The sequence below is a fragment of the Schistocerca cancellata genome, chromosome 11 (genome assembly GCF_023864275.1).
Source record: "Schistocerca cancellata isolate TAMUIC-IGC-003103 chromosome 11, iqSchCanc2.1, whole genome shotgun sequence".
Lineage (NCBI taxonomy): Eukaryota > Metazoa > Arthropoda > Insecta > Orthoptera > Acrididae > Schistocerca > Schistocerca cancellata.
In genome coordinates, this window is record NC_064636.1 from 67,325,651 (window position 1) to 67,345,051 (window position 19,401).

General features: G+C 44.3%; 2 protein-coding genes across 3 annotated transcripts in view; both read right to left on the reverse strand.

The window, feature by feature from the left end:
• The window catches only part of LOC126108207 (ankyrin-3-like), a 413,426-nt gene that overhangs the window by 257,305 nt on the left and 136,720 nt on the right, over positions 1–19,401 (reverse strand). The window lies entirely within an intron of this gene.
• The window catches only part of LOC126108878 (speckle-type POZ protein homolog), a 231,171-nt gene that overhangs the window by 8,407 nt on the left and 203,363 nt on the right, over positions 1–19,401 (reverse strand). For both annotated transcript variants that reach the window (XM_049914239.1, XM_049914238.1), the window contains exon 2: positions 3,375–3,951. In XM_049914239.1, coding sequence (XP_049770196.1) covers positions 3,375–3,940 — 566 coding nt within the window. In that variant the 5' untranslated portion in view covers positions 3,941–3,951. The remainder of the gene's footprint in view (positions 1–3,374; positions 3,952–19,401) is intronic.

Below are 19,401 nucleotides of genomic sequence, written 5' to 3' on the forward strand. Positions count from 1 at the left end.
GGCACTCAATCCGTTTATATTTCTTTCCCACTGCCATTACTTTCGTTTTGGAGATGCTAATCTTCATACCATAGTCCTTAAATTTCTGATCTAGCTCTGAAATATTACTTTGCAAACTTTCAATCGAATCTGCCATCACAACTAAGTCATCCGCATATGCAAGACTGCTTATTTTGTGTTCACATATCTTAATCTCACCCAGCCAGTCTATTGTTTTCAACATATGATCCATAAATAATAAGAACAACAGTGGAGATAGGTTGCAGCCTTGTCTTACCCCTGAAACTACTCTGAACCATGAACTCAACTTACCGTCAACTAACTGCTGCCTGACTATCCATGTAAAGAACTTTAATTGCTTGCAAAAGTTTGCCTCCTATTCCATAATCTTGTAGAGCAGACAATAATTTCCTCCCAGGAACCCGGTCATATGCCTTTTCTAGATCTATAAAGCATAGATACAATTCCCGATTTCACTCATAACACTTCTCCATTATTTGCTGTAAGCTAAAGATCTGGTCCTGACAACCTCTAAGAGGCCTAAACCCACACTGATTTTCATCCAATTGGTCCTCAACTAATACTCGCACTTTCCTTTCAACAATACCTGAGAAAATTTTACCCACAATGCTGATTAAAGAGATACCTCTGTAGTTGTTACAATCTTTTCTGTTTCCATGTTTAAAGATTGGTGTGATTACTGCTTTTGTCCAGTCTGATGGAACCTGTCCCGACTCCCAGGCCATTTCAATTATCCTGTGTAGCCATTTAAGACCTGACATTCCACTGTATTTGATGATTTCCGACTTAATTTCATCCACCCCAGCCGCTTTTTTGCACTGCAATCTATTGACCATTTTCTCCACTTCCTCAAATGTGATCCTACTTCCATCATCATTCCTATCCCATTCTACCTCGAAATCTGAAACATTACTGATCGCATTTTCACCTACATTGAGCAACTCTTCAAAATATTCCCTCCATCTGCCCAAAGCATCCACAGGGTTCACCAGCAGTTTTCCTGACCTGTCCAAAATACTTGTCATTTCCTTCTTACCTCCCTTTCGAAGACTGCTAATTACACTCCAGAATGGTTTTCCAGCAGCTTGACCAATAGTCTCCAACCTGTTTCCAAAGTCTTCCCAAGATTTCTTCTTGGATGCTGCAATTATCTGTTTGGCTTTGTTTCTTTCTTCAACATAACTTTCTCTGTCTACCAGGGTTCTAGTATGTAGCCATTTTTGATACGCCTTCTTTTTGCTTTTACAGGCTGCCTTGACTGTATCATTCCACCAAGCTGTTTGCTTCATCCTACTTTTACACACTACTGTTCCAAGACATTCTTTAGCCACTTCTAGTACTGTGTCCCTGTACCTTGTCCATTCCTTTTCCAATGACTGTAATTGACTACATTTAACTAACTGGTACCTTTCTGAGATCACTGTTATGTACTTGTGCCTGATTTCCTTATCCTGAAGTATCTCCACTCTTATCCTCCTACATATGGACCTGACCTCCTGCACTTTTGGCCTCACAATCCCAATTTCACTGCAGATTAAATAATGATCAGTGTCATCAAAGAATCCCCTGAATACACGTATGTCCCTCACAGCCTTCCTGAATTCCTGATCTGTTATTATATAGTCAATGACAGATCTGGTTCTCCTGCCTTCCCAAGTATACCGGTGAATGTTCTTATGTTTAAAAAAGGAGTTTGTGATTACTAAGCCCATACTGGCACAGAAATCCAAGAGTTGTTTCCCGTTCCTGTTGGCCTCCATATCCTCTCCAAATTTACCCATAACCTTTTCATACCCTTCTGTTCGATTTCCAATCCTGGCGTTAGAATCACCCATGAGCAGAACACTGAAATACTACATAAGTATTAAAATCTAAATGAAAAATAAATGATCATTTATCAGTGTTAGTGGCTATTAGACTTGTATGAACATATGTAACTGTAAGATGGTGCAGAAAAATGGTAACTCTGGTCGCACAGCCACTTTAAGCGTCACAGACTATCAGAGGTGGAACAGCAACAACAATGGATGGGATAGATAATGTCATAAGGTGTGCCACAGGAGAATGGAAGCCTGTAGTGTTCACTGGGTGGCTATAGTAAAGCCATAGATCCACTGAAACACACACACACACACACACACACACACACACACACACACACACACACACACACACACACACACACACACACAGGGGTGGACACCTATTCGTCGAATACACAGTAAGGCACGGTATTCTGTGTGTCACAGAAGGGAACGTATCCAAGCACTGCGTGAGCTTTATGTAATACTGAGTACAGAGGCGAACAAAATGAGGTGGGAAGACTCAATTTTATGGGACCAGCTGGAACTGCTGCTAGGTCTGGCCTGTGATCCTGCGAGGTGGTCTCAGGCTGCAAGAGGTGTGAGCAGTCAGCCACTGGGGTACCGATGATTACTTCACCTGGTTTTCTGAACATCTTCCATACAAGCCCTCACAGCAGAGCATTCTTTTATATTATGTGCCTTTAGAGCAATTAACATCTTCCGTGTACTGTCTGGATTTGGAGAGAACTAAGAATTATCTTGGAATAGTTACTGGCATATGGCTTGCACGTGGAAAGAAAGTGACAGACAAGTACGTAAGAGCCAAAGCTGTAATACTAAGGTGTGAATAGTGATTACTCCGATAGTCTCCTTTACTACACGAAGAAAATTCCACAGGTCAATATCAGCAATATAAAATTGTAGATAAATTGCCGCCCTCCTCTAATCATTCTGCAGTACACTACCTTTCTCGAGGTGTCGGCTGTAAGTGACTTACTCGGTCATCATCTTTATGCAGTGTGGCACTATTCAAAGGTGTCTCATTGTCATCAGCCACAGAGGCAATCGACAACTTTAGAGACTACTTTATGGGAACAGGCGTACAGAAAACCAGTACAGGCTGCCGGTTGCAAACTACACCCGTCACTGTGTCGGAGCCTGTGCTGGGCAATACAGCTTTGTGTCCACAGCAGTCTGCCTCGTGCTCTATTCACACAGTGAGTGTACCCTCTGTCATGACAGTTGATGCTAAAACCGAAACAACCACTTTACGCATACACGTAGTTTAACAGAATAATGTCTACAAACGCTCTGATTATTTTTGTTAGCTAACATACCTAATAATGAACCGGGTTCAGTTTAGGGATTCACTGAAACTGCTACACGAGGGTAATGATAGCATTGTGAGCTATCGTGAAATGACTGTCTATGATGGTGTATTTTACAGCAGACACACATCTACGAAAATTCAGTGGGAAAAATTATACAGTTGGAAATACACACACCTAGAACCGAGAGACACGAATCAGTGGGTTGTCTCACACTTACCTGGTTTGTGGTGGTGGATCGTACAGCAACCGGCTCACTTCGATCAAGTCTTCCGGCTGCTTCCGCATCGCATCTGCCCACCCCTGAGTGGCCATCACCTCGTGGGTACGTGCCTTAATAAATTCGATGGCGGCTCGCCTGAGGTCACTGCAGGAGTGGCGAACTGCGAGGGTGGCTGCGGCCGCCGCGGTCTCCACGGTCAGCTGAGCGGCCACCTGCCGCTCGCACTCCACTTTCAGCCCCGACGCCCCGTACTTATCCGCTGCAGTCAGCAGCTGGGGGGCCATGCCGGGCAGCTGGGGGGCCTGCAGGGTGTACAGGTAGGAGACCAGCTCCCTCAGCACCGGGCCACCGATGTCGGCAATCCTCACCACGCCAGTGCAGGCCTCGAGGGTGTCGTGGGCGAACATGGCCGCGAATACCGGGCTCCTGTCCGCCAGGACGGCCCTGTGCACCACGAGCCGAGTGTCACCTGCCTCGAGTATCACCATGGCGTCGTCCCCGGCGTCCAGGAGTGCACCCAGGTTGACAGCCACCGTCTCTGTGATGTCCTTAACTGCTTCCATTGCGGACGATTCTGAAACACGGAGCAGCCGTTTCAGCATACAGGTGACTGAGGTTACTTCTACGAGTGACAGCCACACCTGTCTCCAGCGACAGTTGATAAATACAGGGTGAGTCACCTAACGTTACCGCTGGATATATTTCGTAAACCACATCAAGTACTGACGAATCGATTCCACAGACCGAACGTGAGGAGAGGGGCTACTGTAATTGGTTACTACAAACCATAAAAAAATGCACAGAAGTGTTTTTTAACATAAACCTACATATTTTTAAAATGGAACCCCGTTAGTTTTGTTAGCACATCTGAACATATAAAGAAATACGTAATCAGTGCCGTCTGTTGCATTCTAAAATGTTCATTACATCCGGAGATATTGTAACCTAAAGTTGACGCTTTAGTACCACTCCTCCGCTGTTCGATCGTGTGTATCGGAGAGCACCGAATTACGTAGGGATCCAAAGGGAACGGTGATGGACCTTAGGTACAGAAGACACTGGAACAGCATATTACGTCCACATGCTAACACCTTTTAATTGGTCTTTTTCACTGACGCACATGTACATTACCGTGAGGGGTGAGGTACACGTACACACGTGGTTTCCGTTTTTAATTACGGAGTGGAATAGTGTGTGTCCCGACATATCAGGCCAATAGATGTTCAATGTGGTGGCCATCATTTGCTGCACACAATTCCAATCTCTGGCGTAATGAATGTCGTACACGCCGCAGTACATCTGGTGTAATTTCGCCGCAGGCTGCCACAATACGTTGTTTCATATCCTCTGGGGTTGTAGGCACATCACGGTACACATTCGCCTTTAACGTACCCTACAGAAATAAGTCCAGAGGTGTAAGATCAGGAGAACGGGCTGGCCAATTTATGCGTCCTCCACGTCCTATGAAACGCCCGTCGAACATGCGGAATGTGCAGGTGCACCATCATGCTGATACCACATACGTCGACGCGTTTCCAGTGGGACATTTTCGAGGAACGTTGGCAGATCATTCTGTAGAAAAGCGATGTATGTTACAGCTGTTTGGGCCCCTGCAATGAAGTGAGGACAATGTTTCAAGCGTCAACTTTAGGTTACAATATCTCCGGATGTAATTAACATTTTACAATGCAACTAACGGCACTGCATACTTCCGTGCATTTTTGTATGGTTTGTATTAAACAATTACACTAGCCCCTGTCCTCACGTTCGGTCTGTGCAATCTGTTCGTCAGTATTTGATGTGGTTTACGAAATATATCCAGCGGTAACGTTAGGTGACTCACCCTGTACAGTCCATCCTTAGTCGGTTCCAGCAGTATCACACCCTTTCTGTCCGACTGATGCCATTGGTGAATAACAGCAGATCTTTAATAATACCATTTTCAAGCTTTACCTTTTCTTTCAGCATATTTCATTTGGAGAACAAGCTCCAGAAGTGGCAAGGACATTATTTCTATCATTTTTTTCTACAGTGAAATGTTATTTGGTGTGGAAGTGGTTTGAAATAGACGTCTACCAAAATACTAAATAGGCTGTACAGAACTATAGTATTACTCTATTCAACGAGACGTTCTCTTTACTTCTCCTGTTATTCAAGAAAACAACACTGTTTTATGACCTGAATCTGTATTATTCGTCATTTAACAAGCAGTCATGCATGAACCCTTGCAGGAGTTGCTTCACACAGCGGATGAAGCCTGTGTGTCGGGAGACTGACTCGTGCGTTCACAGTGAAAGATCGTGAAGTGGGTTCAGCCGAGTACGTAGTTCAAATTTTCATCCACCAGAGTACAGTAGCGGACAGACACATTCAAGAAACAGTCAGTCAAGGGAATGTTTTTGTGAATTGTAATGTTTATTACTTGAAGGATTTTTCTTTTATGTATGTACAGTTTTGTGTATGTTTTTAGTAGTGTGGATGCTGCGTGAATGTGGTCTAAAGTAAATATGTAGATCATTGTTATAGTGACAAACGCCGTACGAAGTAAAGTGAGAAATTTTTAATACACTGTGAATGAAGACGACGGGGAATTTTGTATTATAGTGTGTCAAGTATGTTTATGGTAAAGGGAAGCTAATTTCAGTGTAAATGAAAACAGTTAATAATGTAAAGTATAAATAAAGTACCAGAATGTTAAATATTTTGGAAAAAAGTACAGTTCGAGTGTGTTGTTTATTGATTTGTTAGTCATGAAAAAAGCGCGCTAACACAGGAGAATAATATTTTTTTTTGGCCCTAATGTAGACTGAGCAATCAGAACAGAGTATTCTTCACGCATCTCTTCTCTTGCAAACGGAGAATGCTTACACCAATCTAAGAAGTCAGAGCCCAATCTTTCAATGGTACGGTCGTGTGTAGTATGAGTCCGTAGGAAGTAGTTGTTTGCCAGTTTCATGTCTACATGTGCTACATGTCTCAACAGTGCCTTACAGTGAAGGTAAATAAATTCATTCATAGCGGTATCAACGAGCAGCAATACGGCAGGGCAGCGCTGCCAACTTACACGACAAGCGGGGACCCTGAAACTGGGACGGCGGCAGACGGAGGAGGTCTGACACTGTTTCAGCACGCCGAGGCTGCAGCATTCGACAAAAGATAAGTTTGTTAGAACTGTTTTGTGTGTGTGTGTGTGTGTGTGTGTGGGGGGGGGGGGGGGGGGGTGCCCGAGCAACTAGCACACTTGAACAGAGAGGAGGAGTAGATCAGGCTGTTCCCGCTCGTCGGCTCCGTTGTGAGCCGCGGAGCGCTCCCTGCTCCAGGGAGCCGTGTCGCTCGCTGTGACCATTCAAGTGGGCCGGCACTCCGGCAAGCATTTTGATGTGCCAGCTGCGTCTTACAAGATCGACAACCTCATACTCTTAGCTGCTACGATGTGGTGACATGCTAGACCAGGAAATACGGTGTTCAGGAAATAAGTAAGAAACAACTGTTTTACAAGAAGTTGCATATTAAATTTATTGGGCCTCTGTAGCTCGACATTTTCTTTTCATTACAATGTCGGAAATATCAGGCGTCAAAGTGTTCGCAGCGTTAATGCGGAGGATGGACTACATTGTTGCATCCTGAAGAAACGATCGTTCCTTACTTTTTACTCTTTTCATTGCTGAGAAAAGCTGCTCACAACAATATGTAGATCCAAAAATGCAAATGATCTGAGGGGTACCGTTGTGAAGCTTGGGAAATGTTTTTCGCTGTAATGAACGATACCATCGTGACAAATCCAACGTGTTGTAGCACCTCTCTTTCAACAAAGTTGAATTTTGGAAATCAATAATCTCCAATTGAAGTGACGATGACAAATCATGGGGGAAACTGAAAAAGGAGTGCTGAACACCTTAAGTTCCATTTTCAAACTAGTGAGGTCTTGGAATCGTGTTTCAAACGACATGATGAGCTGCTTTCACTTTGCTTGGTAATAGCCGAAAGTAGTGCCTTCAGGTAGTTTTAAAGAAGCAAGACGATTGAAGAACGTTAAATGTCTACTACTCATCTGCCTTTCAAATAAACGTTACTTTTCCATGAACGCTTTGATCTGGTCGTGCATGTCAACGATTAGCTGCTCTTTGCCTTGCAATGACAGATTTAAATTATTCAGATGCATAGTTATGTCAGCTAGGAACGCCAGGTCTGACATCCATTTTATATCTTTCAGACAACGAATTTCTTCCCGTTTCATTTCGAGAAAAAGGGATATTTCCTCACGAATGGCAAAGAAAACATCGAGAACTTTTCCCCGACTCAGCCAACGAACTGTACTGTGGTAAGGTATATCCTCATACTCCGCTTCAATATCTTTCAGGAATCCTTTGAATTGGCCATGATTCATACCGTGACGCCGCACAAAATTCACACACTTCACGACACCTTTCATTACGCCACCTAGCTCTACTGTTTCAGCACATTGTGCCTCATGGTGAATAAAACAATGAAGAGTCAAAATGTCTTTCCGAATTCGTCCCTGAGTTTATTTTTCAAACGAGAAGCAAAACCTTGGTGACGCCCGATCATTTTTGGTGCACCGTCTGTCGCTACAGAACGGAGCTTATCCCACGGCAAATTCATATTGTCCACTGATTCACAAACAGCTTCAAAAATGTCACGTCCTGTTGCGGTGCAATCGAGTGCTACCACATCCAAGAGTTCTTCAGTTACTTGCAGCTCCATGTCGACACCACGCACAAAGACTGCAAGCTGAGCACAGTCCGATATGTCGGTGCTTTCGTCAAGCGCTAGCGAAAATGCAACAAAGCTCTCCGCCTTTTTCCTGAGCTGTGTCTCTAAATCCGCTATCATGTCCAGGATTCGACGAGACATTGTTTGCTTCGACAGGCAAACCCCTTCAATTACCCATTCAATTGCCTGCAACTCCCTTGGAAACAGACATTCTGCAACTGATACCATGCACGATTTACCATGCACGATTTTACGAGTGGTCCTACCAAAAACGGCTTGCCACTCGTCGCAATAATGTGAACGACCCTGTAGCTTGCTCGAATTTCAGATTCAGTAGTGTTTTCTCCGCATTCATTCACCTGAGAATTATAAACGCGTTACAGAACACGAACTATGTTGCACGTTTTGATACCCTCCGTATTATGAAACCGTTTTTAAACATACTTCTCCTGGTAGGTCGTTCTTAAGCCTGGCTACCAGTTCTCTGCGTGCAACGCCTTCTACCTAATCGTAGTGCGCTGCGTGAAGACGTGTATAATGTCGTTGTATATTGTACCTCTTTGCAGAATTAAATACCTTAAATGACATACAACACACTGCGGCGACCATCCCTCTCAACGAATAGAAAGATATCCTCCAACAGAGGTACAGGGCTACCGCTTCTGTCATAGCTGTCATTGAACACGGATTATTGCGTCGGTTGCGACTGCATGCGGCCAGGGGGCAGTGAGTTCGCTTTCCCCCTCCACGCGGGCTCCGAGCTGCCGCAGTGAGCGCTCCGGCTCCCTGGAGCTCGGTTGGAACAGCGTAGAGTAGATGTTAAAGTAAAAGAGGAGGTTTTTGAGGATGTTTCTTTGTTATTTACGGACGGTGAAGTAGACTTTGCTTCAAGTACGTCAGTTGATGTAACTAGTGGAGACAATGAAGATCCTGAAAGTCACATTAAGCCGGCCAGAGTGGCCGAGCGGTTCTAGGCGCTACAGTCTGGATCCGCGCGACCGCTACGGTCGCAGGTTCGAATGCTGCCTCGGGCATCGATGTGTGTCATGTCCTTAGGTTAGTTAGGTTTAAGTAGTTCTAAGTTCTAGGGGACTGATGACCACAGCAGTTAAGTCCCATAGTGCTCAGAGCAATTTGAAAGTCACATTACGCATGAAATCGGTAACAATCAATTGCGTGATGACAATATTGGTAGTGTTACTGAATCAAATGTGGATACCAAATTTGGAATAGTACCGAAGGAAAATGATAAACAGGGAACAGTAAAGCAGAAAATAGGACAAAGAAGATACGTTTGCAGCATTAATGGATTCTATGAAAGATGGACATACTAATTTGGCTGAAACAACTGATCAGAACATCAATGGAAAACTTGAAAAGCAGACTGCGGTTTTAAAAGATATGTGGGAAAATGATCTGAAGTCATCAGAAAGTGAAGTGGACGGCAAAATTTCTGAAGTTGAGAATAACTGCCAACAATCCACTAGAACTGTAGAAAGTGAATTAACAGATGCCTTGAAAAAAGTTGCTATTGGAAACAAAGAAAGGGCAGATGTGATAAAAGAAAGAGTGCAGAAACTAGGTCAAAATAACGGCGGTAGAGTGAGTGTGTGTTAAGATCACAAACTGTTAGGCAGTAAAATCAGTTCTAAATATGCCAAATGTATGACTGAAGTAAAAAGTGTGTCCGACTGAATGGGCGTGACAGAAGAAAATGTTCTTCAGCTAACTAACCAGGTAGAAGAGGTTGAAAACAAGTCTGGTGAGCACAGCAGTAGATTATGCCAAGTTAAAACAAACCTCAGATATGGAACTAACAGTAGTGGGTGTAGTTTTGTAGCAGCATCATCTGAAATATCATATGTCGCTAACAGGCAGTTTTCACGTTTTGATTCAACAGAAAATGTACATCCAAAAGAATTTTGGAATGACTTCGAAGGAGTTCTACCTAGTTTGTGGTCAGACAGACAAAAAATAGGGTTCATTACCTCTCAATTCCAGGAAGAGGCTAGAATTTGGGGGGTTATCGCTACTAAACAGTACGATACTCTATATGTATTTAAAGAGGCGTTTTTTAAAAAAATATTGGGGGCAAGCAAAAACAAATGGAGTTGCTAAATAGCTTCTGGGCTAGGGAAACGTTTAATCCCAGGAAGGAAAGCTTAAGAAAGTTTGCGTTAAAGTGGACGACAAACTTTTCATATTTAACCCGAGACAGAAGAAATTGTTATGGGCCTGGAAGGTAAATTGCCCATGAACCGGCGAAACAAAATTACTGCAGCTCCTAGGGATGACGTTTATAAATTCATTGCTATTTGGAGAGAGTTGACAAGTTGTTCCATGAGGAGGAGCATGCAAATCGTAACATCAGACCACCAAATATTGCAGAACCGCGGCAGAATGCAAACGTTAACAGAACTGGTGTGTACCCCGGAAACAGCAGGAGGTGGCGCTACCCAGCAAATGACAGGCGAAATAATGGGGAGCAGGTGCACAATTATCGGCCGTATTCTCCGGTGCGAGAGGATGATGATGCGCCAAGGTGACAGCAAATGGTGGTAGACATAAGAAATGGTACAGAATCCGTTAAACTAAATGCCGTCTGTGAAAGGGCTAGCGTTTACAAGATGGGAAGTAGTAATTTGAACCTGCTAGCAAAACCCTTTGTACGTGTTAGAACTAAACAGGCTGGGACTGTGAGTGAGGAGCAGAAGAAGGTAGTAACAACAGACGAAACGACCTATATACACACATCTGTACATTTAACAGAGGTCTAGGAGATTTTTTGGACAGACATAAAATAAGCACTGTATTGCAGAGTAAACGGGTGATGAATTAGCGGAGAACGTCCTTAGCAACCAAGTTGAAGTCTAGTCATGTTCTGGGGAAGGAATAAGTACAGAAGCTGCAGAATTACAAGAGACTGGTGATGTCAGTATAGAAGAAATACTACTGTCTATAAATGACATTTGTGAGGCTATAAGGGAGAGGCGGGAAAATGGTGACCAAAATGGCGGTCAGCCAACTAATCGTGGAAGAGAGAGAGAGAGAGAGAGAGAGAGAGAGAGAGAGAGATTGGGGGGGGGGGGGGTGAAGGAGAACACGGAGAATGGCGAAACGCCGGAAAAAATTTTTGAGCTGTCATTAGTGAACAGAATAAATAGTATGGGGGAGAAAAGTGATGTGGGTAATTCTGCAAAAATCTGTGTAATTTCTGGAAACAGGGAAGATTTCGATAGAAGAGAGGTTGTGAACGATTTTTTGGAGCAGGGTTCTGACACCAGCAATGAAGGGAAGGTGTTGAGTCAGCCAGTAATCAGTCTGCAAGTGTGTAACGAAGAAGTGCAGTGCTTGGCAGATAGTGGCAGTGGTTTACGTGCTGTGGGTAAAAGTTTGTTAGGATCGTTGCCAAATAGAAATGAAGTTGAAATAATGCCAGTAACGGGGCTGCAGATAATTGTAGCTACAGGAAAAGTTAAAAACCTGTTAAACAGGAAGTTCTGTTGCGATTAAAAATAAATGGTGTACTCCATGACTTGCTTATAATCCCTGATCTATGTATAAAAATGCCAATTGCCGTAGATTTCTTTAACCAGTACAAAGGGAGATTAAGTTTTAATGAAAATGTAATTTTTTGAAAGTAATAGAAAATAACTGAACATTTAAACTAGTTGCCCATCCAGCGAAAATAGTAATTTTATTTCCTCAAAAATGTGAAGGCACGTTTTCACAAACTCACTTTGGACTAAAGAAAGGAAAAAAAAAAAAACAAATGTGCAGGACTGGTGGTGTTTACGCTGACACCCCCCCCCCCCCCCCCACACACACACACACACACTTAGCGTTAAATGAATGTTGCTTTCGTTCTGTACAATTTTACTCCTTGTTTTCCACATGGCTAATTTGCGTAACAGAAAAAAATGATATGCGTAGCAAATTCTTTCTACATCAGTGTCAGATCACTCGTTCTTCAACATCAGTTTATAACTTTGTACTCCAACTCGTGTGACTTCCTTCACAGAGCCAAAGTCATGATATTTGAGGTGTTTGTTTATGTTCGACGCTGCCTTTTATTCTACACTTGTACAATTAAAGCTTCAATCTAGGATTGTGGTTACACCAAGACAAGCTGCATATGTATCTGAAACGCTGGAAGGTTTGCAAGGGAGTCAACTGACGGACTGTGAGTACTTTCATCATTTTGGTCTTACGTTTCTACTGTTCTGTAGTGAGAGTCATTCTACAGTCCAGACCTATTGTGGGAATGCGTGTAAGGTTTCCGACCAACAGATACAATAAAATGTTTATGAACCCCAAAAAAGGCACGCCATAAGATTATGTAAACGCAAACAACAACGCAACACGCCAATCAGCTGATTTTTTTCAACGAACCCTGCGGCAGAATAGAAGGACTCACCCATGAGAAACTCTTCAGTTTCGATTGGAAAGCGCTTGGATTACTGCTAAGATATTTGAATTCTTGTGGTAGCTTATTTAAAATAGGCGCAGCTGTACACTGCACTAGAGGCAAGGGAGTGCGATCCTGTAAAATTACTGGTTCTTCCTACAGGAAACATTACGAGCTTTCCACAAATAACTTACTGTAACAGAAAACGAGTACTTCTGAACATTTTCATGTATGACATCGGTGGCACCTATTATCACAGTGGGTAACGCAAAGTTGTTCAATGCGCTAACAGTTTCGCAAACCGTCGACTTTTACACGCATGTTCGGCACAAACTGTTCTCCTGGTTCGCCGATGACATTGTAATTCTGTCAGAGACAGCAAAGGACTTGGAAGAGCAGTTGAACGGAATGGACAGTGTCTTGAAAGGAGGGTATAAGACGAGGATAATGGAGTGTAGTCGAATCAAGTCGGGTGATGCTGAGGGAATTAGATTAGGAAATGAGACACTTAAAGTAGTAAAGGAGTTTTGCTATTTGGGGAGCAAAATAACTGATGATGGTCGAAGTAGAGAGGATATAAAATGTAGACTGGCAATGGCAAGGAAAGCGTTTCTGAAGAAGAGAAATTTGTTAACATAGAGTATAGATTTAAGTGTCAGGAAGTCGTTTCTCAAAGTATTTGTATGGAGTGTAGCCATGTATGGAAGTCAAACATGGATGATAAACAGTATGGACAAGAAGAGAACAGAAGCTTTTGAAATGTGGTGCTACAGAAGAATGCTGAAGATTAGATGGGTAGATCACATAACTAATGAGGAGGTATTGAATAGAATAGGGGAGAAGAGGAGTTTGTGGCACAACTTGACTAGAAGAAGGGATCGGTTGGTAGGACATGTTCTGAGACATCGAGGGATCACCAATTTAGTATTGGAGGGCAGCGTGGAGGGTAAAAATCGTACAGGGAGACCAAGAGATGAATACACTAAGCAGATTCAGAAGGATGTAGGGTGCAATAGGTAGTGGGAGATGAAGAAGCTTGCACAGGATAGGGTAGCATGGAGAGCTGCATCAAACCAGTCTCAGGACTGAAGACCACAACAACAACAACAACAACAACAACAACTAGGAAAATCTTGTTTCGCTAGGTGTCGATAACTCAAGAAATTAGTACCAATGGAGTCAAAAAAATAAGAAGGGAAGTATAAGTACTGATATATCGCCAAAGATAAAGTTCCCTGTGTTTACGAATTAGCAAAATATTCTCCTTGTGTGCTATCATTCGCCAACCTTTCGTTTCGATGTCTCGAGCGGTTTAGGAGATACGAGAGATGTTGCGCGTATTTCATTCTCGTCTCGCGGGCGTGAGATTGGAAGTGAGCGCGCTAGATAGGATCCGTTTTCTCGAGATCGGAGGCAGATAGAGACCTCCTCCCAAGTCTAAACAAAAATTCAACATGTTGACTAAATTTCAAACGCAACAACATATGGTGTAACCAAACGCAAAATCGTAGCGACCCTTATTTTTCATTGCAGGCTTTTCGAAGTTTGCGTAGCGTCTTACTATAATGTGTATACCGCAATAAGTATGACAATTAGCGACATGATGGGCACTTGGCCAGGAAGCTGCCATATAACGCTACAAGCAAGTAAAAAATTAAATATTTTTACCGAGTAGTTTCTGTAAAATCGTTTGAGAAAGATTACAGTGTGCGCGCGCTTCGTTTCTGTCAGCGGAGAGCGCCGTCAGCCGGCGCGTGCAAAACACGTGCACGCGTCTCGACACGCGTTGGACACGCGCGCCACGCGTGATTCGTGCGCGTCGCGCTGTAGCGTCTTCCTGTTACGAATGTACCGGTATACTCTCATCTGCATAATTGTTAATTCGTTACACCGCCCTTTACCCGTAGCAATCAAATCTAAACATGAAGTACTAAAAACTAATATTGCGATGCATAATGTAGCAGGAATGAGTTACCACCTGCACTTTACGGTGTGTGGTGGAGGGTATTTCGTGCACCGAGGCCATTCGACTCTGCGCCTCGCTGGCTTCCCGCCCACCCCCGCCAGCGAAATCGACCATCACCAGCGTGGCCGCGTGACGTCACCTCCCACCGTTGCCGACCCTGAACTGGCGACGCGCACTTATCTGCACCCACCGCGCGGACGCCCGCTTCCTGCCGACAAACCGCAGTGCCGCAGTGCAAGCGTATCTCCTCGACGCTTTCAGGCCTGCAGCGAAATGAGCGAGACGAGAAAATTCGAGGAACTGCAGCCTACACACGGGCCTACCGACGAAGACGCCAGCCACGTACCACTCGCGAGCGGCACAGCCAAGGCGGATGGGAGCAGTCAGTGGTACCAGAGTACCCTCTGCCACACACTGCCACGCGGCTTGCCGGCACGTACATACAGACTTAGGTGTTGGACTAGCAGGTTTGCTGAAAGTCCTACAGCGGCATGAGGTCCAGTGCAGAGGTCTCACAAGTCACATCCAGTATAAACCCCACCCCACGCCACGCCCGATTCTGTCAAGACTACAACTCGCACTTATACTACACGTGTAATCTATTACTTTACAAATGCGCCACTGTCTCGAATATTTGACGTTATGCATGGAAGCGAGAGAAACGTTTGAGAAGGTTTGAGATAATGTTCAAACTTTGTTGCAAGTTGCCCAGTGCTGTCACTCCCAGACAATGGATGAACGTATCGTGGGTTATTTGGGCTCCACGAGATGCGATGGCAATCTCTGTATCTGTCTCGTTCAGCGTAATACTTGTCTCGCTGTAAGAGGGCTTTGAACACAAGTTTGGACCTCTTAGCGAGCAGTTTACGACATAACTTTTAAATTTGCCGGATAACAGAGTGAAATACTGAGAATAAAATTTTTGTTGCCTCCAGAAGTCGTTTGAGGCGCCTTAGTTTAACGCCATAGGTTCACCTACGTAACTATTTGTAAGAGGCTTGTACAGACGACGTGGGCCATTTGTAGTTTGATGTAGGCTTGTCGATATAAACGAATTTTATTTAGTCAAGACGGAGTCCGAAGTATCCTACTTACTTCACCAGAGTACTTTCAGTCACAGTTTCACTTCTAAACATGGAATAAAATTTCCAGAGTGAAATTTTCGCTCTGCAGCGGAGTGTGCACTCATATTGAACTTCTTGGAAGATTAAAACTGGGTGCCCGACCGAGGCTCGAATTCCCGACCTTTGCCTTTCGCGAGCAAGTGCTCTACCACTATTTTTTTTACATTTTGTTCGTTGTTGATCGTTGTGTACGTCACTACGTCACATGACATTCGGTCGGGTTCGTTTGTTGATCCTTGGACTCAGTTTTTTCATTGCAGAGGCCAAACAGCTCTCTGACCGAACACGCTGAGCTACCGTGCCGGCTTACCTGAGCTGCCGAAGCACAACTCAGAACACCTCCTCATAGCTCTACTTCCGCAGCAGAGCACTTGCCCGCGAAAGGCAAATGACCCGAGTTCTGGACTCTCGGACCGGCACACAGTTTTAATCTGCCAGGAAGTTTCGTGCAATAAAATTTGTTTCGCGAGAGGCCGTGTCTGAGGGAGCAAGTAATTTCTTTCATTTCTATTCTGTCACTTAGTAGCAAGCTGAGTTTATTGTACCTAAATGAGTTGTGAAATGCATGTTGCTGCCTTTTCAGATCACTACAACAACAAAAATTGTTTGTTTTGAGATTACACTGAGTAAATACTGTCAATTGTAACAGCTGTCTGTACTTTGCCGCTCTTTATACTGAATTCAACTACTAGTACCGGCATCAGTTGCAACATTTTTTGCGCACAAATCTGGCACTCTTCAGACAGCACGGGGCGACTGCGCGTCGTCCCCGCCTGCTGCTGCGCCCACACGCACACCCGCCCGCCCTGCCGTGGCAAAGCGACTGAGCGCCGCCTCGCCGTCCCACAGCCGGCGGGGCGGGGCAGCGGCTCTCAGGTCACGTGACCCCCTCCGCCGCCAGCAACGAAAGCCGCAAGCCACGACCTTGGCGCTTCGTGCAGCGTTTCATTCCCTTTTCCGAGAAGCGAGCACACGCAACGCTTACTGCGACAGAACGCTGCCTAACGAATAAACACCTCCGTCGCTCGCTTCTCCCTACGTCATCGCCTGTATTTTCAGTAGTTATTTTGATTTCAGTCTTAACCGAGAAGCTCATAAGTCACAAGTACATAACGTAATTAATTCGCATGATCTGGCCATTTATCTTATAGCGATTCAGTTGACTGCCTGCTGCCCACGCAAGAGCTTAAAATTTTCTGTCTGCTCCTATGTACTGCGCAAAGTACGACGGTCGAAATGTTTATTTTGCAGCAGCAGTTTTTGCAGTAAGCGGTAGTAATATTTAACAGTTCGTAATAAGAGGGTGTCATCTGTGCTGTGATTGGCTGAGGCAGAACACACTGAGCAGTCGCCGTATCCGGTTTCATACAATCTGCGCTTTGGTGCCACATTTGCTCACTTTATATTGAAACCTACGTCCAAAGCAAAAAAGTCCACCGAACACTCCATATACCTGCGCAATTTCTTACAATACAACGGCGCAAAATAACGGAATACCAAAACGTCATCCCCGTAAGCTGCAGTTACTTTAGGCTCAAATACCAAGTTTAATTTCCGCCGTTTCAGTGTAAGGCCAACACTGTGGATCACCGCACAAAACTGTTGAGGTCATAGTAGTTTTGAATACTCCTGTCTGAAAAATTTCGTTCCAGAAAAGCCACGTTCATAAACTTTTGCATCAGCTGGAAACACTGTACTATTCGTCATGTAAAGAGTGGGTATTGCATCTCATAATGCGAGAAAAGACCCTACCACAGCAATTACTACACTTTTTCAAGACCTTCCCAGTGACCTCTGCTCGTGTTGAGACAGTATTTGACTGCCGTGTCGTCTACAGAGACCTGACTACTGGACCGACGTAAGGGGTCGTGGGTTCTCTCCCAGCAGTTGCCTTCCTGCTCAGAAATCCGCGCCCCGCCGTGGTGTGTCAGAACGTGGCGGTATCTGCTGGACCGCGGCCACACAGGACGGGCCTGGGAATTATTTTTGCATTTTTCATTATTATTCACTATCGTTGTTGGTTCGAGTATTTAGCTTTGCTGCCACTCGTTCTCGGCCGACGGTAAACTGCTACAAAGATAATAAACATCAAATAAAAATTTGATTAATAAAAAGATAAAAAATCCGCTCCTTATTCTCATATCAAGTAGACAGACTTTCACCCCAATTAATTCTGAGACGACAGGTAAGACTGCGTACTTCCGTAGGTTCAAAAATGGCTCTGAGCACTATGGGACTCAACTGCTGTGGTCATAAGTCCCCTAGAACTTTGAACTACTTAAACCTAACTAACCTAAGGACATCACACAACACCCAGCCATCACGAGGCAGAGAAAATCCCTGACCCCGCCGGGAATCGAACCCGGGAACCCGGGCGTGGGAAGCGAGAACGCTACCGCACGACCACGAGATGCGGGCTACTTCCGCAGGTGATGTACATCGAAGATACCCCTAAAATATAGATACACTTCTCGTTCAATTTCGCATCAAGAACTTACTTACATTTCACCATGCAATATGCAACAAAGTTTTCCAGATGAATAATTCCTATAATTTATGCCACACAACATTTTCACCGTGTACATGATTATGGCGCGATTCACTCTTAAGAGAAGGTTCATCGAATTACCCTGCGACTAATTATTTCCCGTTATACTTTCCCAAGAGCACGCGAGAAAAATGCACACTTCAAGACGTTCCACGACAATTTTAATTCTCTTGTTTTATTGCGATGGTCATTTCACTCTATGCAGCGAAGTATTCTGGTATTGGCAGGACAAAACTGGTGACTAAATTTCGTGAAAAGATCTCGCCCCGACGAAATGGCCTTTCACTTATTGTCATCGCAACTCGCGTGTCATATCCGTGGCACTTTCTCCCCTACTTAGTAATAAAACAAAACAAACTGTCCTCCTTTGGACTTTTCCGATGTTCTCAGTCAATCGCATCTGGTAAGCATCCATTCTCCACAGCAAACATTCCGAACGAGGAGACGTCAAGGGATCACCAATTTAGTAGCGTCGTGTCGGCCGTCTCTCCAATAGCTCTATTGTATCTACTAAGTGTTCTGCCAATAAAATGCGCTCTTTGGTTCGCCTTCACAACAACATTTTCTATGTGTTCTTTCAAATTTAAGTTGTCCATAATGGTAATTTCAGTCGGTTTTGCATAAAGCTTAACACGTCATTATGTAGGATCAGTTGCCAGTATTCGTACAAACAAGTTACCGTCTCCAAATCATTTTGCATTTGGTTTCGATGTTCTGATGACCTTACCAGACGGTAAATGTCATTTTATACAGTCTGAAATGGCTGCTCACATTATCTAGTAAAGCAATTACGTACGTCAGGAACGGCAGAGGACCTTCAACACTTCCTCGGAGCACCATAGATGCACCTCCTGTTTTACTCGATGACTTTCCTCGAATGACTACGAACTGTGGCCTTTCTGCGAGGAAATGACGAATCCACTCGCACAACTGGGAAGGCACTCCCTGGACTCGCCGTTTCAAATGGTTCAAATGCCTCTGAGCTCTATGGGACTTAACATCGGAGGTCATCAGTGCCCTAGACTTAGAACTACTTAAACCTAACTAACCGAAGGCCATCACACACATCCGTGCCCGATGCAGGATTCGAACCTGCGACCGTAGCAGCAACACGGTTCCGGACTGAAGTGCCTAGAACCGATCGGCCACAGAGGCCGGCGACACGCAGTTCGATTACAAGTTGCATGTGAGGACCGCTGTCAAGAGCCTTCCCGAAATTCATAAAGTTGGAATGGATTTGAGAT